At 51.2% G+C, this 23340-nt stretch overlaps 1 protein-coding gene and 1 pseudogene across 1 annotated transcript; both read right to left on the bottom strand.

Moving 5' to 3' along the window:
* LOC102871966 overlaps positions 1-1848 on the bottom strand; it is a 46830-nt pseudogene extending 44982 nt beyond the window's left edge.
* A 480-nt stretch (positions 1849-2328) lies between these two features.
* Positions 2329-22527, bottom strand: LOC102871554 (dapper homolog 2-like). Its single transcript, XM_006882839.1, has 4 exons — positions 22297-22527; positions 12422-12554; positions 11474-11740; positions 2329-3998 (listed from the first exon to the last, which is right to left on the bottom strand). The coding sequence occupies exons 1-4, from the start codon at positions 22525-22527 to the stop codon at positions 2329-2331; spliced, it is 2301 nt and encodes a 766-aa protein (XP_006882901.1).
* Between the last annotated feature and the right edge of the window lie 813 nt (positions 22528-23340).

Raw genomic sequence — 23340 nt, 5'->3', positions numbered from 1 at the left:
GTGTGTGTGTGTGTGTGTGTGTGTGTGTGTGTGCGCCCACGTCCCCGGGCATGGTGTGTGTGTCCACATCTCAGCACATGGTGTGTGTGCCCATGTCCCCGGGCATGGGGTGTGTGTGTGTGTGTCTATGTCCTGATGGTGCCTCTGTAACCCTCCCTTTACCCTGGGGTAGGGTGTGTGTGTCCACGTTCTGACAGTGCCTCTGTACCCCTCCACAACCTGACATACTGCCCTATGTTCTAGGACAAAGGATACAGAGAACAGCTAACCCAATTCAGGTGAACTCCAAACACATTTGTGTAGCTGTACTGGCAAAAATATCCACCAGATGAGACTTGAGGGCCATCTGTGTGGGAAGGAAGGGCTGTAAAGCTAGTCGTGGAAGTCCTGCCTAGAGAAGCTGCTCTGGTGGCTGGACCTCCAGGGCCCATGAGAGTAGAGAAGACAAGGAAAGGCGGGCAGGCCTGGAGCCCAGAAGTCCTCTCAGCTTGTAGCCAAGTCACCTCCAAGCCATGGTGACCCCACGCGTATCCGAGGGGAGCTGAGCTCCTCCGCTTATTGCTGATGGACTTTCGCAGGCCTCCTGGCTCAATGCCTTGTTGAAGTTCCACTATCGGTGGCCCCTGGTTCTCCTCACACAGTGCTGCGTGTGCTGTCCTGTTGGGCTGACACTGACTGCAGGACAGAGCAGAACTGCCCCAAAGGACTCCAAGGTTGTCATCTCAACAGTACAGACCTCACTTCTGGTTGGTTGGAAGCGGTCCATGGTTGACAACCGAGCTTTAACCACTGTACTGCAGTACAATGTAGGGGAGTGAACACCCCATTAAATGACAATGTTGCTTCCATAAAGCTGAGAGGCCAGCAGGCACCTTTCCAGGAGGGTGGGCCTTGCTCTCCGTGGATGGGATGTGTCTCAAGGTCTGAACCTTTGCCTAGAAAAAGGGAGCAATTTTAGTCTGCCTCTCAGGAACTATAGCCTCTCCCGCCTCCTCAGAGGACAACTCCTGTGTTTCCTTTAAAAGAGCACCCTGAAGCCAACCTGCTGGGACAAGAATCTTTAAGCAATGCCTGGAGACTTCCGGGGTTTTTAACAGGTTTCTTACCACTGTGCCCTAGGATGAACATGCCAACCACGCATTAGCTGGGAAGTTCCAGACCTTCGTCCATGGATAAATGCCCTTGACCTCAGAACTCCCCCTTCTCCGTCCTCCACCTCTCAAGCCAGAGCTCTGGGGCTGTGCGTGGGCTCCTCAGGAGGGCAGTGCCTTAAGATCAGGAGCCATCCTCAGCAGGTCACTTCCCTGCAGACCCTTCACACTGAGGATGTTTTGCTCCGCAAAAATAAAGGGAAAGGGTGCTGAGCACAGCTTCTGTGCTCATTAGATTGTTCCAGAGCCTGAGTGTGGGCATCTTCCCACCTGAGTTAGAACGCTGACCTTAAGAAGCAGCAAAGGGCCAGAGTAGAGCAAAGGAAAAGCACTGTTTTATTTAAGAAGATATCAGCATGATTTGGTAGTTTACTCATGTTGGGAGTTTAATATGGGAGTTTAGATTTAACCCAGCTTCCAACACGGTGTTGTAACTATACTCTTGTTGTAGGGGATCCAGAGTTAGACGAGAAGCAGCCAGCCAGGTGATGACGACAGTGACGGTGGTGGAGCTGGTGGTGATGACACTGAGGATGCTGGTGACTGAGAGTGGTGGTGGCAGAGGTGGTGACGGCAGTGAGGGTGGTGGTGGAGGTGATGACGATGATGGTGGTGGTGGAGGTGATGGTGACGATGATGGTGGAAGTGATGAGGTGATGACGATGATGGTGATAGTGGAGGTGATGATGATGATCATGGCGGAAGTGGTGGTGATGACGATGATGATGATGGAGGTGGTGAGGTGATGACGATGATGGTGACAGAGATGATGATGGAGGTGATGACGATGATGATGGTGGAGGTGATGACGATGGTGATGGTGGAGGTGGTTATGGTAGTGGTGACTGATAAAGACAGTGATGAAATATGAGGACCAGCGGGATGAGGAGCTTTTCTTGCAGGGAGGTGTACATGGAGAGGGAAATAAGAAATGTTCACGTTCCGAATATATTTTCTGCACTTGTAGAAACAGCTTGTGGTGACCAAAATTGAGCTCCCTCATCTCTCCTGAGTAGAAAACTTGACAATGTGTCTTCTAAAAACCCAGACTTGCAGAAACAGCTGAAAGGCTGCCCAGGTGACCCCCTGTAGTCACTAGCCTGGAAACACCTCTGTCTCTTGCAAGAGACCCCAGCTGAACCTCTGCACAGGTGGGGCCAGTGGGGGGTCGCTGGGCTCACACTGTGGTCATGACTCGGAGAGCCTGCGGCTGGAACCTGCGGAGCTTCTTCTTCAAGGTTCTGGAGGCCTTGATGTGGCAGAGTCTGGGTGCTGGAGGAGGCCTTGTCCCCGTGCCGGCCTGAGGGGGTTGTGGGACAGCTGGTGGAGGCCGTGTAGGTCGCCCTGGCCTAGCTGTGCCCCGGCGCACTGCCTGGCTGCCCTTGCCCTCCTCTACTTCACTTTCACTGGACTCACTGTCCCCAAAGCAGTTGGCAGTGTGGTCACTGCCATCCTTATCCTCACTGGTCTCAGCAAGGGTGGAGTCCAAGGGGGGGCTGCCCTCAGCTGGGAGCTCTGAGAACTGTGACTCACTGTGGGGCCGGGGGCGCAGCCGGGGAGGTGGGGGTCTGCCGTGGGGACATCCTGCTCTCTTGCCTGGTGGCCTGCAGGGTCCCAGGCCAGGGTGGGAAGGGAGTCCACTGGAGTGAGCCCTGGTCGAGATCTCCACTGAGGACCGCCACCTGCGCTGTTTCCTCCTGGCCCAGCTACCAGTCAACACGGTGAGTGGGGTGGTGGTCATGGGGTGCAGGTCCTGCACTAATGTCTGGGAGCTCTTCTGCTGGGTCACCACCAGCGGCACCAGAAAGGGTAAAGGGGTGAGGGTGGTCACAGAGCAAGACCGTCCAGGGACATCCCTGGCTGTGGCTGCCCTGGCCTGGAGAACTTGGTGCCCCTGGAGCCCAGAGGAAGGGTTCCACTCTGAGGGCACCCAAGAAACCAGCTGAGCCCCCCATGGCCTCTCTGGGAACCTCAGAGCCTTGTCACTTGTCCTCCACTTGACCTTGGCCTTGGGCTTGCGGTTCCCTGTTTTCAGCTGTGCGGGATTAGCTTCAGGATCAATAGCAGATGGGTCAGGAACAAACTGCCCCCAGAACACAGAGGGGCTCCTGGTAACCCCTGTCCTCCAGGGCAGGTGGGCAGTGTCAGCCCAGTGTTGGGGGATGTGGCCGGGGGGCTGGATGGGTGGGCAGGGGGAGTCATCTTGTTCCAGAACAGAGGGTGGCCAGGTGGTCTTCCCAAGGACACAGCTCTCTAAGGGTGTGGAAGCTTCTGGAAGGCCAGCTGGCTGCTGGGTGTTCACTGCGGCCACAGTTTCCCTATATTTCAGGGTCCCCAAGTAAGTGGCCCCTCTCTGAGTCACATCTTCCTGTGCTTTGCTCTGTGGAGAGCAGACTGGCTTTCCAAGTGTCAGGTGGGGTGTAGACACTCTAGACCTACGGGGTCCCCACTCCCCCATGCTGCCCCTCCTGGAGCTTCCCTGGCGCCCTGTCCGCTGCAGCAGCTTGTCGATGTAGACTCCCCCATTAAGAGTCTTGGGGACAGGCCTGGTCAGGACTGAGCTTGTCCCTGTGCAGCCTGGATGGAGGTCCTTGGGGGACTCTCTGCTGCCGGCCTGCTGGGTCTCCTCGGTTAGGACAAACAGGGGACTTTGCAGAGCCACCGCATGCAGGGGGCTGGGGTAGGGGAACACTTGCTTGCCACTTCGAGACACCAGGTCATTCTGGTACTTGGGGTCCAGATTGAGCTGCAGGACACTGGCCGCACAGCCAAGGGGGGCACCAGACCAGACACTGATGCCTGCTTTCTGGGGGCTTCTGTTGGTCTGCACAGCCGTCTCCAGGTCTCCTGAGAAGAAGATACAGATGAACAGATCAGGAAGGAACGCGGTGCAATGCTCACTGTATAGTTAAGTATGAGTTTAACTAATAAGGAAGCTGCTTAATTAAGGCATAACTTCATGTTTGCTTGATGACAGCACACCTTGATTCAGTTCAGGGCCAGATGGAAACCACTCAGAGTGTTTCCATCAACAACGCGGTGACGCAGTCAACACATGCACACAACACAACACAACATGTGACACATAGAGAGAGCAGAGCATGGCATGTGCAAGAACACTGTGTGTTTTGGCATCCACAGCTGCGGTTCAAACATCACATGGACGTGTTAACGCCACCCTGAGGTGCCAGGCATGGCCCTCTCGATGACAGCAAGTTTGTAAAAGACAAAGCCCAGCTCTGCTGCCCAGGTCCATGCCCTCATTCTACCAGCTGGGCAGTCAGGCAGGGCATGTCCAGGTGGGCCTTCAGAGGATGGGCCTGCCCTGTAGCACTCACGGGAACTGCAGAGTGTCATGGGGGTTTTTCACCATGAAGATGGAATGGCTACCATGATGCCAGACTCAGAGGGCAAAGAGAAAAAACTTACTTGTGTGTCACCTGGTGTGGTCTACAGGAAAAGAACAGTTCCTCCCTAAAGCTATATAATTTTCTGAGCAAACAAATCTGTTGTTGTTGTTGATAAGTGCCAATCAAATCAAGGATGACCCATAGAGACTCTACGAACAACGTATCTGAAACTTGTCCTGTCCTGTGCCATCCTCACATATCTGACACACTCAAGCCCATTGCTACAGTTACTATGTCATCCTGTCTCGTTGAAGATCTTCCTTTCTGTCATCAACCCAACTGTCCACCTTTCCAAGCATAATGTCCCTCTCCCAGCAACATGTCCAAAGTATGAGATTGAAGCTTTATCACATTTGCCTCCAAGGAGCACAAATTTAAGGAACATAAACAATTTGAAAAGATGCACTATATGAAGGAGCATGTAGCAACAGGATTAGAGGAAGACTCATCCAAAACCTGCATTATACAGATGGCAAAATGTTGTTTGTAGAAAGTGAAGAGGATTGAAGCACTTACTGCACAAAATCAGTGACGACAGCCTTCAAGAGAGGTTACCTCTCAACGCTAAGAAAAAAAGATCCCTCCCACTGGAACAAAAGGCACCATAATGTCCGAAGAAAAAAAGGATGAGTTGTCAAAGATTTCATTTTACTTGGACTCACAACCAACTCCCATGGTAACATCTGTCAAGAAATCAAAAGATGTGATGCACTGGAGAAAGCAGCCATCCAGGATCTCTCCGAAGTCCTAAAGAAGAAGGGTGTCAGTTTAAAGATTAATGTGTGCCTAACCCAAGCCACAAAAAGATCTCAGGAACTACCACGTGAGCAGGAGCCCATGATAATGAAGGAGGAAGTCAAAGCTGCACTGAAGAACTTAGCAAAAAAAGCAAGGCCCCAGGTATTGATGGGATAACAATTGACTTGTTTCAATTAAAAGATGCAGCCCTGGATGTGTTCATCAGTCAATCTATGCCAGGAAATTTGGAAGACAGCTGTCTGGTCAATGGACTGGAAGATGTTCGTATTTGTTCTCATTCCCAAGAAAGGTGAATCACCAGAATGTGGAAACTATCAAACTACCATTACTATCACATGCAAGCAAAATACTGCTGATGATCATTCAAAAGTGACTAGAACAGTACACGGATAGGGAACTGCCAGAATTTCAAGCAGAATTTAGACGAGGTCATGACACCACAAATATCATTGCTGATGTCAGATGGATCCTGGCTGAAAGTAAAGAATCCCGGAAGAATGACTATGCATTATTGACAATGCAAAGGTGCTTGACTGTGTGGACCGTACCAAGTAATGGCTAACATTAGGAAGAATGGGAATCCCAGAGCACTTAATTGTGCTCATGGAAAAACCTATAGCTAGACCAAGAGGCTGTTGTGTGAACAGAACAAGGAAACACTGTTGTTATGTGCAGTCAAGTTGTTGTGACTCATAGAGATCCTATGCACAATGTATCCTGAGCCAGTCTCACTGTCTCTAACACACTTACCGTCATCACTCCAGTTACTGCGTCAGTCCATCTCATGCTCTCCTGCGCTGTCCCTCAACCCTTCCAAGCCTGATACACTTCTCCAAAGACTGACTGTCCTGTCGACATGCTCAAAATATCTGAGACAGAGTCTCAAAATCCTTGCCTCCAAGGAGCAGCTTGGTTTCACCCTCTGCAGGACAGACCTGTTAGTTCTTGGCAGTCCATGATATGTTCAAGAATCTTCTCCAGCACCACAACTCAAAGGCATTGATTCTTCTTCTGTCATCTCTCATCACTGTCGAGCTCTCTGATGCATAGCAAGTAATTGTGAAGACCACAACCTGTAATAATAGTCATACCTTAGTCTCTAGACTGATATCCTTGCTCTTCAGTACTCTGGAGAGGTTCCGGACAGCACATTTCCCTAATACAATTTCTCTTTTGATTTCTTGACTCCTGTTACCAAGAATATTGACTGTGGAATTGAGCAAGCTGTAATTGTTAAAAACCTCAATCTCTTCTCCATCTATCACAATGCTGTCAAATGGCCCAGTGGTGAGAATCTGTTTTCTTGATGCCAAGCTTCAATCCATATTGCAATCTATGGTCCTTGACCCTAGCAGATGCTTCAGGCCCTTCTCAGTTTCAGCAAGTAAGGTGGTGTCATCTGTATAAGGCAAGTTGTTGAAGAGTCTCCTTCCAATTCTGATTCCACATTCTTCCTCATAAAATTCAGCCTCTCGAATGCTCTGTTCTGAATTCATGGAGATAAGACGCACATCCCTGATGCACTCCTTTGCTAATTTTTAACTGTGCAGTTTCCTTGCTCTGTTCTGATGACTTCTTCTTGGTGTCACATAGTTTTTGCATGAGCGCAATCAAGTGCTTTGGGATTCCCTTCTTCTCAAGGTTAGACGCAGTTTGTTATAAACCACAGAGTTAAATGCCTTTGCATAGTCAATGAAACACAGATAGATATTCCCCTGGTACTCTATGCTTTCAGCCAAGATCCATGACATTGGCAATGATGCCCTTAGTGCCACAGCCTCCTCTAAACCCAGCTTGTATTTCTGGTAGTTCTCTGACCATGCTGTTCCAGTCAGTCTTGAATAATCTTCAAGAGGATTTTGCTTGGATGTGATATTAGTGATACCATAAATATGAATCTATTCACTCAGTTGGCCACGAAATTGTCCTCCACGTTTCTTGGCATAACCTGGTGAGCACATCCAGTGCTTCACCTGTTTGTTGAAATATGTCAATTGGTATTCCATCAATTCCTGGGGCCTTGATTTGTTTTGTTTTTTTTATTGCCAAGTCCTTCAGAGCAGCTTGAGCTTCCTCCTTCATCACTATTGCCTCTCAAACATAAGTTGTTTCATGGAAAACTTCTGTGTCAGCCAGTTCTTTACGGTACAGTGACTCTGGGTATGCCTTCCATCTTCTTTTGATGCTTCCTGGGTCATTCATTATTCTGCCCATAGCATCCTTAAGCATTGCAACTTGAGGCTTGAATTTGTTCTTTAGTTCCTTCAGCTAAAGAAATGCTGAGTGCAACCCTTTGGATTTTCTGACTCCAGCTCTTTGCACATTTCAGTAAAATACTTCCCTTTGTCTTCCCCTGCTGCCCTTTGAAATCTTCTGTTCAGCTCCTTAACTTCTTGGTTGTGACCCTGCTTTTCCTCACCCTTTCAGTCTCAGCATAATAAATCATATGATTGTCTCATTCAAAACGTCCCATGCCAATCCATCTCATTTTGCCAATGCCAACTATGTCAACTTATACATTCCATTTCTCTCTTAACAACATCCAGTTTACCTACATGCATGCTTCCCACATTCCGATCACTGGAGCCTGCCTGCAGCCAGCCCTCCTTCCTTGTGTTTGTTTACAGGAGCGCTCATCCCCAGGTGCCATATCTGCTAGTCGAACTGAAGTGTGCCACATTTATTGTGCGTAGGGTTGTCAAGGCCTGTTCTCTCGGACGTGTATGACTTCCTCCTAGTCTGTCTTCATTTAGATGTTCTACTTTGAGCAGTATCTGGCAGACAGGATCCCACCCAGGACTGTTAGGTCCCCACCTCCCCACCCTGCCTCTGGTGCCTGTGATCTGATTCTGCCCCTGCCCTGCTCTGTCAGCATCTACTTCGTTCAGCATCCACTCCAGCCCCTCCTGCCCTCCCCTCCCCAGCCCTTTCCGGCCTGGTCGGCACTCCTCTCGCCCCTCCCTGTAGACAACACTGTGTATGGCTTCTCAGGTTAAGAGACACGCCTGTGATGCTGGCTGATCCTGCTGCCACTGCTCCACTCGGTCCACTCCCTCAGCTGCTGCCCGCTGGAGCTCTGGTCTCCTGACTGGTCTCTGTCCTCCACCACTTGTGTAGCCATTGCGCCTCTGCTGGTCTTCTCCCTTAAAACATCGCGCATGGGAGTGTGTTATGACTGTATGCCCTCTCTGTACCTATTCAATCTGTGTGCTGCACAATTATTAGAGAAGCTGGACTCTATGAAGAAGAATGTGGCATCAGGATTGGAGGGAGACTCATTAATAACCTGCTTTACGCAGATGACACAACCATGTTTGCTGAAAATGAGAACTTGAAGCACTTGTTGAAGATCAAGGAATGCAGCCTTCGGTATGGATTGCGTCTCAATATCAAGAAAACAAAGATTCTTACCACTGGACTGATTGATAGACAACATCAAAATGGATGAAGAAAAGACTGAAACTGTCAACAACTTCGTTCTACTTGGATCCACAATCAACAATCTTGGCATCAGCAGCTAGGAAATCAGGAGATGTACTTCACCTAGAAAGTCTGCTTAAGGACTAAGGTGTGTCAGACTCAGGTCATGGTCTTTCTGATCACTTGCTATGCAACTCAGAGCTGGAAAGTGAAAAAGGATGACAGGAAAAGAGCCAATGCCTTTGAGCTGTGGTGCTGGAGAAGAGCCCTGAAATCCCACGGATGGCCGAGAGAACAAGCAGAGATGTTGTGGGCATAGTGCAGCCAGAGTGCCCCTTGGAGGAAGACATGATAGAGCGTCACCTCACATACCTGGAGCTGCGAGTGTCTGATTAGGTGCAGTCAATGCATGGCACCAACTAGGTACAGGCTGTGTCATGCCCATAAGCTCTTGATATTACAATACATCAGATTCAGTTCCTTGCAATATGATCTTGTTAGGAGGGTCAGAGAAGAACAGGATGCTTGGACAGCAGAGGGTCAGTGAAGGAGAGGAAGACCCTTAGCCATATGGACTGTCACAGTGACTGCCACAATGGGCTCTAGTGCATCACAAAGTGTGAAGGTGGCACAGGAAAGGTCAGGGCTCAGATCTGTTGTCCACAGGGTTGCTATGGGAACTACTTAACTTGATGGCACCTAACAACAACAACAGCAATCTACGCCCTGATATTTTCAATTGCTTCCTGTGGATGTGAAAGTTGGACAATTAATAAGTAAGGTCAAAGAGGAATTGATACCTTTTCATTGGAGTGTTGGAGAAGAGTATTGCATAGCCTGAGGACTACGAAAAGGACAGACAAATCTAGAAGGAAGCACAATCAGAGTCCTCCTTAGAGGCAAGCACAGTGACATGCCGTCTCACTTTGGGGCTTGCTACCAGGAGGGCCCATCCTTGGATAGTGACATCCTGCTGGGAAAGGTGGAATGTCAGCAAAAGAGGAGAGCCTCAGTGAGATGGTTGACAAGGAGACCACAATAGTTTAAAATCAAGAAAGGTGTGTGTCAGGGCGGTGTCCTTTCTCTGAAACTATTCAATCTGTATGATAAGCAAATCATTTGAGAAGCTGGACTTTAGGAAGAAGACCGTGGCATCCGGATCAGGGGAAGACTCATAAATAACCTGCATTATGCAGATGGCACACGCTTGCTTGATGAATGTGAAGAGGACTGAAGCACTTGCTTCTGAAGATCAGCTATAGCCTTTCATATAGATTTCATCCCAACATTAAGAAAGGAAAGTTCTCACCACTGGACCAACAGGCAGCATCATGATAGATGGAGAAAAGATCCGTAATCAAGACCCTTGATACCAGCAGCCAAGAAATCAAAACAAGTATCGCATTAGGAAAATACACTGTCAGGATTCTCCGTAACACACTGAAAGGTAGTGATGTCAGTTTAAGGACTAAGTACATCTCATGTGGTACAAGTCACGGTCTTTTCAATCACTTGTTATACATCTGAAAGTTGGACAGTGATTAAAGATGACAGAAGAACTGATGCCTTTGAGTTGTGCTAGAGAACTGAGTCCCATGGACTGCCAGAAACTCGTCTGTTGCAGAAAGTGCCAACAGGGCGCCCCTTGAAGCAAGGAGAGTGACTCCCCAGCTCACATACTTCAGGCATGTTGTTAGGAAGGACAGGCCTTAGAGAAGGACGTGGTGCCTGGAGCATAGAAGCCCATCAGCAGGAGAGACTGACACAGTGACTGTAACAAAGGGTCAAGTCCACCGGGAATGGAGCAGACGGCGCAGGACAGAGCTGGGCTCAGATTGTTCACAGTGCTGCTGAGTCCTGGTAGAAGTGCTGGTACATAACAACGTAAACACAACGGGCGTGTGCCGGATGGACACTGTGAGGCAGGCGCAGGACAGAGCAAGGTCCAGATCTGCTGTTCTCAGCGTCACTGTGTCCTAGCTGATGTGACGGCATCTGCCAACAAGGAGACATCAAAGGGGGAATCCAAGTGTCACTGGAATTCTATGTTGGGCTCATTCCCTCTAAGAACAGGCGGCGTTCCTGAGGCAGACAAGGAGTTCTTGAATGTGTTCATTTTAACATTCTGATGTTAATTTTAAATCAGATTTTTAAAAAATGCTTTTTATTAGATAATCTTGGCCATATTAATCAGAAGTGGGTGTTTGATTCAACCTCAGTCTTTATAAACAGCCCTCCTTTCTCCTAGGGAGATGGTATCATCTCTGTAACCGCGTCACTGCTGCCAGCACTCTGCCTCACAGCCACTCTGCAGAATGGGGTGCTCAGTGTACCCACCACATCCCCACAGTACACAGGGCCTCGTCTGTGGAGGGGCTGGGACTTAGAACTCACAACGTCTGGGATGGCAGCCAAGCCCTCCTCCACCACCATGGCTCCTCTGTGACGAGCAGAGGCTGTAGGATGATGTCCTTGGGTGTCTTCGCTTCCAGTGTGACATGGGTTCTCCCTACAGCTGCGTCCCTGGAGGTGTGGATGCCAAGCACACCCCACTGCTGACTGAGAGATGAGGGTTCAAATCTACCCTGAGGCAGCTCCAAAGGTCCTAGTACCCCACTTCTGAAATATCAGCCTCTGGAAACCCCCAAAGCCTAGTTTCGGCCACTGAAATCACAGAGTCCATGATGGGGGTCACACTGATCATGAACGCCACCCCTTCTGGTCACTCCTTACCTGTGGACACAGGCCTGGGTCTGAAGCTTCCGCAAGCCATGCTGGGGCCCTCAGGGAGGTGTGGCTTGAGAGGGGGGCCAAGAGCTGTGTGCACAGTGGTCTCGTCAGCTGACCGTGGCCGGTAGTCCGCAAGCTGGTGTGTGCAGGACACCAGGGCCTGGGCACTGGGCATCCCGCCATGTGAGGAGGGGGACACCGACTCACTGCAGACCGAGGTAGAAGACGTGGAGCGTGAGCAAGAGGTGGTGTCGCTCAGCTCATAGAAACCTGCCAGGGCGGACACAGGGACAGACAGGGGCTCAGCATGGCTGCCTCTGACCACAGGACCCTGTCTCCAGCAGTACCTCACACCCCCCGGCCTCTGCGCTGAACCCTCCAAGACCCCACCCCTGCGCTGCCCCAGCAGAACCCCGCTCAGAAGAAGTTCATGGTCAGTGGAGGTGCTGAGCCCCAGGAGGCTGGGTGACACTGATGAAATCTCGGGCATGCCCTGGAACCTGCGAAGGCGGGTCTGGAATGGCTGTCACTCGGCAAACAGTAGACAGACGTCAGCACAAACCTGGTAACCAGCCCCCAGAACATTGCCAAGTCCTTACTCGCCAAAAGGTCCATTTAATGCCCCTGGACCAGACTTATGTTCCCATGGGTGGTAGGCATCCATAGATCAGGCCACGGTGGTCTTGGGGGCTCTATGACCCTCTCCTCATCTGGGCTTCTGTGGTCTTATGGGTGAAAGGTACCCCTACACGGGGCCTGTGTGGTCCCATGGACCCTGTGTCCCCTGCATGGGGCCCGTGTGGTCCCAAGGACCCTGTGTCCCCTGTACAGGGCCTGTTTGGCCTCAGATCCTGGGTCCCTGTAAACCATGGCCTTGGGGTTTTGTTCTCTACTCCTGACCCATGTCCCAGGTGCGGGGTTGGCGGGTGCTGCGTCCCGGGTGCCTGGTACCTGAGCTGGGCCGGCTGTCACTGTCTAGGACTTCGCTCACGCCCCTCCGCACACCCAGCTGCAGCTGGCTGATCTGCTGCTCCAGCTCTTCCAGGTGTGTTTTCAGCCCCACGTCCTGTTGCCTTAACCGACTCTAGGAAGCAAAAGACAGAGACATCCCTGGTGGTCACGCGAGAGCTGAAGCTGAGTGTCAGTGCAGAGAGGACTTGTGTCCGAACACACGGCAAACTCCAACGTCTTCACGGACACACCTCTCAACACCTCCCCCAGCCGGTGTTCTCCCGCCAGCTGCACACTTGATTAGGATTATTGGTTTTTTTATGTGTGTGTGTGTGTGTGTGTGTACTGTCAAATCATATCTGACTGCTACAGGAGGAAATTATCCCTCCTTCTCCAGCAGAGCATCTGGTGGATTTCAACCATGCCCCTCTGGGATTGCAGTGCAGCTTCTTGCCACTAGGCCACCAGAGCTCCCTAGATTAAGATTATTTTTAACCCAAACCTTATAAAGCCATGACAAATACTAGACTGCTGTTGTTGTTAGGCACTGCTGAGTTGCCACTCTGTAAAGACCAGATGTGAACCCTGTCCTGTCCGGCCATATGCTCAGCGTATCCGACACGGTCATTGTTACAGTCACTGTATCAATCCATCTTGATGAGGGTCTTCCTCTGTCTCTGGCCCTCCACCTTCCCCAGCATGCTAACCCTTCCAAGGACTAACTCCTTTTAACATCGTGAAGTGAATCCAAGGAGCACTCTGGCTGCACCCTCTCCAGGACATATCTGTTTGGGGTTTTTAGCCGTCCATGGGATGGCTCTTCGCCAACACCACAGCTCATAGGTATTAATTCTTCTCTCGTCATCCTCATTCATTGTCCAACGTTCAGATCAGATGTATTGAAAGAAACTGAAAAGACCACGGCTTGGGTCAGGAACACTTTAGTCTTTAACACCCTCGCCCTTTGACATTCTCTCACTTTGCAGAAATCCTTGAGAGCAAATTTTCCCAATGCATACAGTATGTCTTTTGATTTCTTGACTGCTCTTACCCCGGATGTTGGAAATAGCTGACAACTTCCATGTTTTCTCCAACTCTCATGATGCTACCTAGTGGTCATGTGGCGAGGATTTTCATACAGTGGAAGGATTAAAATTGGCTCAGAATCGCACCAATGTGCAGCCAGGTCTCTGGGCAGCGGCTCCTACCTATGTGACCTGTGGTCCAAGCAGGACCTCTCTCTCTCTTGTCTGAGACATTGCTCCTTGGGCGACAGGGACACCGAGCAGAGCTACCTTCCAGTGTTAAGAGACAAGAAAGTCTCCAAGGAGAGAAAAAAGGGGGCGTGGAGGGGGATCTCACAGAACAAACAACCTGCCTCTCCTCCAGGCTCTGAGCTGTCTTCCCTCACTTCACAAAGACCAAGTTCAAGACACTGTTTACATTTATGACTTTGATAAGCAATCAAGTTAAATGCAGTTAATGAATGTTATTACGTGCCCATCTTGGGTATGAAAGTGATTGCTTTTATTTCAAATTTATATGCAAGAGAAGTGAAATTTCTATGATGACAAACATTTGCCAAATCTTAAAAAAATATATATGAAGGTAGTTGTTGTTATGTACCATCAAGTTTCCTGCAACTCATAGCGACCGTATGTACAAGAGCTCTGAAGCCTGTGCTGTCCTGAGCCAACTCACTGACTCTGACACACCTACCCGCATTGCGCTAGTTACTCTGTCAATCCATCTCATCTGGGGTCTTCCTCTCCTGTGCTGTCCCTCCACCCTTCCAAGCATGATGTTCTTCTCCAAGGACCATCCCTCCTGGCCACATGCTCAAAGTATGTGAGAAGGAGCTTTAAAATACTAGCTTCCAAAGAGAAACTTGGTTTCACCCTCCCCAAGACAGACCCATTTGTTTTCTTGGCAGCCTATGGTATGTTCAAGACTTCTTCAGCACCACAACTCAAAGGTATTGATTCTTCTTCTGCCATCCTTGGTCACTGTCCAGCTCTCTGATGTATAGCAAGTAATTCTGAAGACCATAGCCTAGATCAGGTGCACCTTAGTCTCTAGACTGACTTCATTGCTTCTCAGTGCTCTGGAGAGTTCCCTGACAGCCGATTTTCCCAGTGTCCTTTGTCTTTTGATTTCCTGACTGCTGGTTCTGGGAGTGTTGACTATTTGAGCCAAGAGAGCTGTGACTGTTAACAACCTGAGCCTCCTCTCCATCCGTCAAGGTGCGGCCAACCAGCCCAGGGCTGCAGTTAGGTGTGGCCAAGTCAGCGCTGACTTGTGGTAACTCACAGGTAGCAGAGAACATCCGACCCGGTCCCGAGCCAGCCACCCAGTCTCTGCTGCGCTGACTCACTGCTGTAGCCACTGGGTCAGGCTAGCTTGTGAAGGGTCTTCTCTTTCAATGGCCTCTGTTTCCTCCCAAGCATGATGTCCTTTGCTGAGGACTGATTCCTCCACGTGTTCCCAAAGTAGTGAGACGAAGTTTCCCAGCTTCGCATCTACAGCACACGCTGGATGTACATCTCCAGAGACAGACAGCCTGTTCTTCTGGCAGTTGAGGGTGTAGTCAATATTCACCTTTACCACAAGCCAACTCCTTCTTGGGTCTTCCCTAGCCATTGTCCAACTGTCACATGCAGATGAGACATTAAAATACCGGGGGGAGAAAATGCCAAAGATTAGGTTGGGGGACCTTAGTCTTTAAAGCGACATAGTTCTTTAGTAGCACTTTGGCGCGTTCCTTGTCAGCATTTGCTTAATGCAATATGTCTTAGATCGCTGGTCTGCTGCTTTCCACAGGAGGGAGCAGTCCTTCCCTCTCCTGACAAGAGAACGATTTCTGCATCGGCTTTTCAGCAAGAGCAAATATCATAATGGCCGTGGCGCCTTGCACAGCTGTGGGTGACGGTGGAGCACCACGGCCAGCTTCCCACTCCTCCTCAGGACCTGCTCCAGGGTGCTCAGGACCCCCTCTATACAGAGGCTTGATGCAAGAGACAAAAGCCACCCCAAATTCAAAACAAGCTACACATTGTCAGGAGCCCCTGCTTGGCCCAGTTAACCATTCAGCTGCTAGCTGAAGGGCCGGGGGTGCACACCTACAGTCAGGGACTGCGGGAGTAAGTCATGGTGATCTGTGTCGTCCACAAGCCAGTCCCAGCAGACCCTGGGAGCCCGGCTCCCCACGGGGCCACTGTGAGCTGAGGCCGACTCCACATTTCCACACATAAACAAACATGCACGCATGTATACGTGTGTGTGCATGGACACAGACGCTAAAGACTGGTTCCTCCTGGACATAAGCCCCAAACAAGATGAAATTTCACTGATTAGTCCTGAGAGAGAGAGACAGGATGCTGGGAAAGGCGGAGGGCCCATGAAAATGAGGCTGCTCCGTGGTGAGGTGGTCAGTCACAGAAACTGACACAATGGGCTTGACCGTGATGGACACAGAGGATGGTGCAGGGTAGGGGTCAGGTCTGCTGTTCACAAGGTTGCTGGGGTGGTAGTCAATCTGACGGCACCTGACAACAACAACCTGTGTGTACACGTACATGCACAATGTGCATGTGCACACATATAGAATGCACGTGCACATGGATGCCGTTCATCTGGAGTAGACACACACAAAGTGCCTTGTTGTTGGCATTCGCTGCCAGGAAGTTGGAATCGATTCACAGCTGACCCTCCAGCGGGTTGTCGGAGGCTTATAACCTGCATGAAAGGAGACAACCTAACTTTCTCCTATGGAGCAGCTGGTGGATTCGAACTTCCTGCTTTGGGGTTGGCAGCATAACTCCCTACCACTAGACACCAGCGCTCTTGCAAAACACCTATTTCTATAGTAACATGTTGTTGTCATGTTGAACCTGAACCGACCCATAACTCCCATGGACCAGCAGCTGGTGGATTTGAACCACAGGCCTGATGGATTGCAGCAGAGCTTCTTATTACTAGACCACCAAAGTTCCAGTAACATACGTATGGGGGTTTTTCGTATGTATGTTTATATGACGTATATATGTATACATACACACACACACACACACACACACACACGAATAACAGATAGATGTGTGAATGAGGTGGGCACTGAAAAAACAAATACAAACACACACAGAGATATCTATCAGGTCTATAGTCTAGGAAATTCAACAGGGGGTCACTGAATCTCTGTCAGCGGGACAACAGTGGGGTTTCCATTTCTGGGTGTAGCTGCTGTGTATCTGCAAGTTGTAAGTGACTCATAGCTCACGCCCAGTGGTTTTCACAGGCTTTTAAACTGCATGGGAGATTGCCCCCCGCTCCCCTCAGGGAAGCTGGCGGATTCAAACTGCATGTCTTAGACTTGGCAGTACAACTTCTTGCCACTAAGCCACCAGAGCTCTGTATATTTTTGTATTTGTTATTGTTGTTATGTGCCATCAAGTCATGTACAATTCATAGTGACCCTGTGAACAAACAATCTAAACTCTGTCCTATCTAGCACCATCCTCATCATCCGTGACACACGAGAGCCACTGCTGTGGTCACTGTCTCAGTCCATCTCATGGACAGTCTTTGTCTTTTCTTGGCCCTCCACCTTTCCAAGAATGATGTCCTTTTCCAAGGAATAGCCTATCCCAACTACACACCCAAGGTAAGTGAGATGAAGCTTCACCATCCTTGCCTCCAAAGGGGCTCTCTGTCTGCACTTTCTCCAAGACATACATGTTTATTGCTTTAGCAGTCCATGAGATATGTAGCACTCTTCTGCAACAACACAACCCAAAGGCATCGGTCATTCTTTCATCCTTATACACTGTCCAGCTCTTTGGTGTATAAAAGGTAATTGAGAAGACTACAGCCTGAATCAGATGCACCTTATTCTTTAAGCTGGCATCATTGCTTGTCATTATTTTGAAGACACCAGACTTGCCCTGTACATTATGTCTTTTGATTTCTTGACTGCTGGTCCTGACAGTATTGACTGGGAATCCAGGAAAAATTAATTCATTGACAACTTAAATCTTTTCTCCATCTATCAAGATGTTGCCTATCAACTCAGTGAGAATCTTTGTTTTCTTGTTGTGGAGATGTATTGAATGCTGTGGTCTTTAATCTTCTGCAGTCACTTGCAGCAAGCATGGCCGTGTCATCTGCATAAAGCAGGTTGTGGATGAGTCTTCCTCTAATCCTGACAACACATTCTTTGTAAAGTCTATCCTCTTGAATTGTTCGTTCAACACAGACTGAACAGGAGTAGAGCTAGGATACAGCCCTGATGCATCCCTTTCTTGGTTTTAAACCATGTAGTCTTCCTTTGCTCTGTTTGGACAACTTCTTAGTCTAGATATAGAGTTCTTATAAGTGTACTCAAGTGTTTGGGAATTCCCATTCTTCCCAATGTTAGCCATAGTTTGTTGTTACACATGCATAGTCATTAAAATCACCCAGCCTAGACTAAATAGCTTGGCTTGTTACTTTACAGAATTTTTAAAGGCTAAAATGTTACTTAGGTGAACAATGGCACTGGAAGGCAGCCTTTCAGAATTGCAAAGACAGGGTCCTCTCAGTTCCCACCTCTTCACATAAATGAGCAGTGAGGCTGTCTAGTGCTGGCACCACTGTCACGACGTCCTGTCTTAAACCAACCCTGGTCTCAGTGAGAAAATGAGTCCTCTGAGCCAGAAGATCTGAAAACAGCCCCTGCTGTCCTCCCTCCGGAAGGTGGAGGGCCAGCAGCCCCTGGTCTCCTCCTTCCTCCAGATGATGGAGAGACAGTAGCCCCTGGTCTCCTCCTCCCTCCGGAAGGTGGAGGGCCAGCAGCCCCTGGTCTCCTCCTTCCTCCAGATGATGGAGAGACAGTAGCCCCTGGTCTCCTCCTCCCTCCGGAAGGTGGAGGGACAGCAGCCCCTGGTCTCCCCCCTCCATACTATGAATGACCATCTCTCCATCCCCCACCCGTTTCTCTCCTCCTTCCCTGCCTCTTTCCAGAGCCCCACCCGCCCAGGTTTGTACAAGTATTAGCACCCTGTGATTAATGCTTGACTAGCCCTCAGCTTCTATCCTGGCCACTGAACTCACCTCAGGTGGCCGGGTCCTCACAGGTTACATGTTACACCCTCAGGAAAGTCCTCCCTCCCAGCCTTGCTGCTGGTGGTGACCAACACATTCTGGCCCAGAGACCTCAAGGACAGGCTCTTCTCCTAAGGAGCCCCCCCCCCACCGTGTTCACTAATAGGGTGCTCCTAGGTGAGGCCGGGCACCTAGACTTCCTGTTGGTACCTGAGTGCTGAACTCCTGCACTGCAGGGCCCTCTGCAGCCCCTCCCTCGGGCTGCTCTCTAACTTCCTCAGCGTCAATCCTGGGGTGATCCTAGCGATTCCACTCTGTGTGGTCAGGGTGACTGTCATCTGGCACAAGGGCATCACAGGGCCAGCTCTACGCACAATCTTCTGCAGAAACTGCCCAGCCACTGTGCTCCAGTTGGGGGGTGGCGGTCTCTGTGTTCCCTCCACCTGCCCTCTCCCAGTCAGGAGTCCTGGGGCTGGACAGGGTGAGGGACCCAGGGTTACAGACAGCAGCAAGGGCAGTAAGGAGTCGAGGTGCAGACTCCTGGGCCCTGACATCACGAGCCCGGCTGCTCTGGGCCATCATCTCCATGTGCTTCTCAGTGATCACAAACCTCTTGAGCAGAAATGTTTAGTACCCTCTACCCCAGGGCCTCTGGTGACCTAGCGGCAAGGAGCTCCACTGCCAATCCAAAGTCATGCGGTTCAAATCTACCAGCTGCTCTGTGGGAGAAGAGTGGGTAATGCTCTGCATTATTTACTGCCTCTGAAAACCCACTAGAGCATCAATTAGGAGTCAGTTCAGACTCAGCAGCACACGACCATTACCACCACCTCAGGGACTGCGGGTGGAGACACGCTGCGTGGGACTGCACAAGGGCACAGAGAGGTGAATCTCCCCACTGAGCCCAGTCGCCCACCTTATCCCCACCCATGGGGCAGTCAGAGGCCAGTGACAACACAAAGTTCATGTCAGAACTGATGACAGTATCACTGTAGCGACATCACAGTGACATCATACCAACATCACTGTACTGATGTCACAGAGACAGCACAGTTCATGTCAGAACTGATGACAGTATCACTGTAGCGACATCACAGTGACATCATACCAACATCACTGTACTGATGTCACAGAGACAGCACAGTTCATGTCAGAACTGATGACAGCATCATTGTAATGAGTCACGGTGACAGTGTCTTGGCAACATCATCATCGTGATGTCATAGTGACAGCCCACACTTCAAGTCAGAACGTGGTGACAGCATCATTACTGGGACGTCACAGTGACAGTGCCATGGCAACATCATCTGTGACATCACAGTGATGGTGTAACGGTGAGCACATCACAGCAATGATCATCAAAGCAGCCTTCGGGCAGCCTGCACAGTGGACACCGAGCTCCCTCAAAGGTCCAAGTCCACCCAAGACACCAAGGAGGGAAGGCTGGCAAGCTGCTTCCGACACTGGCCCCTGGTGCCGCCACTCTCTGATGCACACCCGACTGCCTGAGCCAAAGCTGGTCCTCAGCATGCAGAATCGGCAGACCACCAGGGTGAACTCTACAGCTCTGCCCAAGGCCTAAGCCTGCGTCTGCGGGGGACAGACGCACTCCACCCTGCCGTAAGCAAGGAAGGCCCAGATGGGACATGGGCTTTCAGCTGGAAGGTCAACAGTTCCAACACAGACAGGTCTGCGGACACAGGTCCCACTGCCAAGAAGCCATAGCTCTGAAGACTCACGGGGCAGGTCTGGGATCCCAGGCCAGCCATGAACACGCATTAGAAAGTCAGGAAGCTTCCAGAGCACAGCTGGCGTGACAGTAGTGACTAGTTCTGAGGATGTTCTTCCCTGACTGAGCCCTTGGAGACTTGACCTTCTTGGCCTTTGTTTCTGGGAGTCTCTGCTCAAGGAATCCTAGAGTTCAGCACATCCTCTTCCGTCTTCAGAAATTACCATTAAATAAGCACAAGCTAGGAAAAATAGGACCTCACGAGGTGGACCAACGTGTAACCGCAGTCATGTGCTCAAGTGTGTCAGAGATGCTGAGGACGGCCCAGGGTCGGACAGGGCTCTGATGTGCGTGCAGAGGGTCGCTCTCTGTCACCCTCCATGACACTAACAGCAGCTGCATTGGTCTCGTCCTCAGGGTTGTGCGGATAGAACTCTAAGGCAGACCCACCGGGAGCTCTGCAGGAGAGAGCGGCAATCTCCTCCTTTGCTTATTTACAGTCTCCAACACCCACCCCCCCACCTCCTCCCACCCCACCCCCTGCTGAAGCACCTGGGGCGTGGAGAGAGGAGCCCGCTGCAGCTGCGTTGTACCTCAGCTGCGTTGTTCCAGGGTAGCTGCTCGTCACTGGGCACTAAGCACCACCTCCACTTTCTTCCAGGTAATAAAAATGCAGAGGTGGGCCATGGGCTCCAGTCACACCTCCTCGGTGACCCTCCCCTTTGGATCACATGACCTGACAGCTCCAAGGCCAAGCCGGCTGGCATGTTCCTTCAGGTCCCACACAAAGAGAAAGAATAAATTCAGCACTAAGCGTTTGATCTTCTCTTCGAGAAGGGTACTTGTAATTAGAGGCTGGAGCTGCAAGCCGATGGGAACATGCCCTAAGCCCAGTTACCGCTCAGCTGCGTTCTTCCCGCATTTCTCAGCACCCAGGCCTCACCACCATGCAGGTGTGTGTGACAACCCCGGCCTTTGTGGGCTGCTGGGTGACATTTAGACCCAGAATTACTGGGGGCTCGTGTTCAGGGCTAAGTGGCTTTATGGAGGTTGGTAAGATGCAGGAGAAAGTTCGAGAACCAGCCAGGTCCCTCTTTCTGTCAGCTACTTCAGACCAAGTGTGTAAACCTGGGCTTGTCCCGTGGGTCTGGCACCTCTGCCGTGTGCATGGGAAGGTGGCAGGGAGCCTTTGGGCAGCAACAGCAATCCTGAACCTAGCTCCTGGTGCTGGTTCCGGAAGCACAAGGCCAGGACGTGCAAGACTGGGCTCTAGGAGGAGACCGGCCCGCTTCCCTGGAACCCACAGCGTGTGGCTTGCTCTAAACAGCACAGCCTTGAAGCACCTCCCATTTTGGGGGTTCGGGACCATTCAGCCAAGTCTGTATCATGACAGCCTTCCTATTTTCCAGTAAGAAACACTGTTTCAGCAAGTCATTTTGATGTGTGCAGTAAGCGAATGAGGACTGCACCACAACAGTTGCGATCTGGAAAGAGCTGGTAGGGGCTTATGGGGTAAAGGCAGGAGGTGCAAAGGGCCAGCCTCCCCTTCCCAGTAAGGACACACCTCTTCCTGCACTCAGGTTGCCTCTGGCAGTGAAAGAAGCGGGGCAGAGCGCGTCCTTCCAGAAACGTGGGACCCCATCCCCCCTCGTGCGGTTCCGCGCAGCCGGGGCTGCTGTCAGTGGATCCTGTTCCAGGATGATGGGGACTCAACGCCTTGGGGAGCGGTGGGGATCTAGGTTCGAGTGCATCCCCGCGGGGTTTACTGTAAAGTTTGACTTCTGAACAATTGCAAATCCCGCCAGGGCACTTCCGAAACACACCCGTGAGGCCGGCAAGGTAGGGCCCAGAGCCAGCACTGCCGGAGGCCTGCCCGCCCAGGACCTTTCCAATGATCCTTACCTGCAGCAGCGCCCCACGCCCCTAAGAGCACTGCGCTCCAGCCACAGAAGTGTGACACCCCGAGAGGAGGACAGCCCATTACCAGAGTGCCTCGCTGTGGCGTCTCAGCCCAGGAAGAGAAATCCCCTTTTGCAAACTGGGCCCCAGAGTCCCGGGCCCGCCTTACCAACTGTTCCTTGAGCGCAGCCAGCGCCCTCTCCAGCTGGCACTCGTGGCCACGGGGCTCGCGGGCGGTGGAGGCGGGCGCAGACGGCCGTGCGCCCAGGGCCTCCCACACGCGCGCCCGCTGCTGCTCGCGAAGCACCTGGAGCTCCTGCAGCCCCGCCAGCGCCGCGCGCAGCCGCGCTCCAACCCGGCGCCGATCCCAGCTCGCGTCCGGCGCGCGCGGAGCCTGCATCCCGCCAACTGGGGCCCCGGCACCCCGCGGGCGGGTAGGGCGGCGGGGCGGAGCTGGGGGCGAGGCGGAGCTCGGACCCCAGCCCACGCCTCCAGGATGGCTGGGGCGCTGGAGAGGTAGGGCGAGGGCAGGGTGTGCTTGCACTGAGGGCACAGGAGGGTGGGCATGTGCCCTGGAGGGCACATCGCTGGGACCCTCTCTGAGATCCCTAAGGACTTCCCTCTGGCCCAAGTGACCATGGAGCAAGCACGTCTGTGATATGTTTCACACCAACGACCGAGGGAAGGAGCCTGCAGGAGCCGCGAGGAGGGAAAGAGAGAGAACAGAACGGGGCACACGGTCTCTGAGAAATGGTTTGTGTAAGTATTTTAAAGACATGCTTGGGCGGCATCCCAGCCGAGGTAAGGACCTCGCACCCTTCATGCCCTGGCTCTCTGCGGAACTCTGGTGGCCCAGCAGTGAGGAGACGCCCTGCCAAGTCACGGGCTGCGCTGATAGTTCACCCCCCACCCCCAGCGTCTCCTCCCTTGTATTCTACAGTCTCCAGAGATCTGACTTCACCGCAGTGGGACGCACATTTGAAGACTTATCGCCCACTTTTCCAAATGCATACATACAGTTTGGAAATCACTAGTTACTTCTTGTATAATCCACACAGCATACACCTTGTTGTTGTTGGGTGTCATCAAATAGAGTACGACCAATATTAACCCTATGAACAGCAGATCTGAACCATACACCTTACAACCCACTTGTTTAAAATGGTTTTTAATATATTTTACTATAGTATGGCGGCTTATTGCTAAGAATCTG

The sequence above is a fragment of the Elephantulus edwardii genome, unplaced genomic scaffold (assembly GCF_000299155.1).
Source record: "Elephantulus edwardii isolate Elephantulus edwardi_28Jun2011 unplaced genomic scaffold, EleEdw1.0 scaffold00024, whole genome shotgun sequence".
Taxonomy (NCBI): domain Eukaryota; kingdom Metazoa; phylum Chordata; class Mammalia; order Macroscelidea; family Macroscelididae; genus Elephantulus; species Elephantulus edwardii.
Note: the sequence above shows the minus strand (reverse complement) of the source record. Positions and strands in the feature narration are given on the sequence as shown.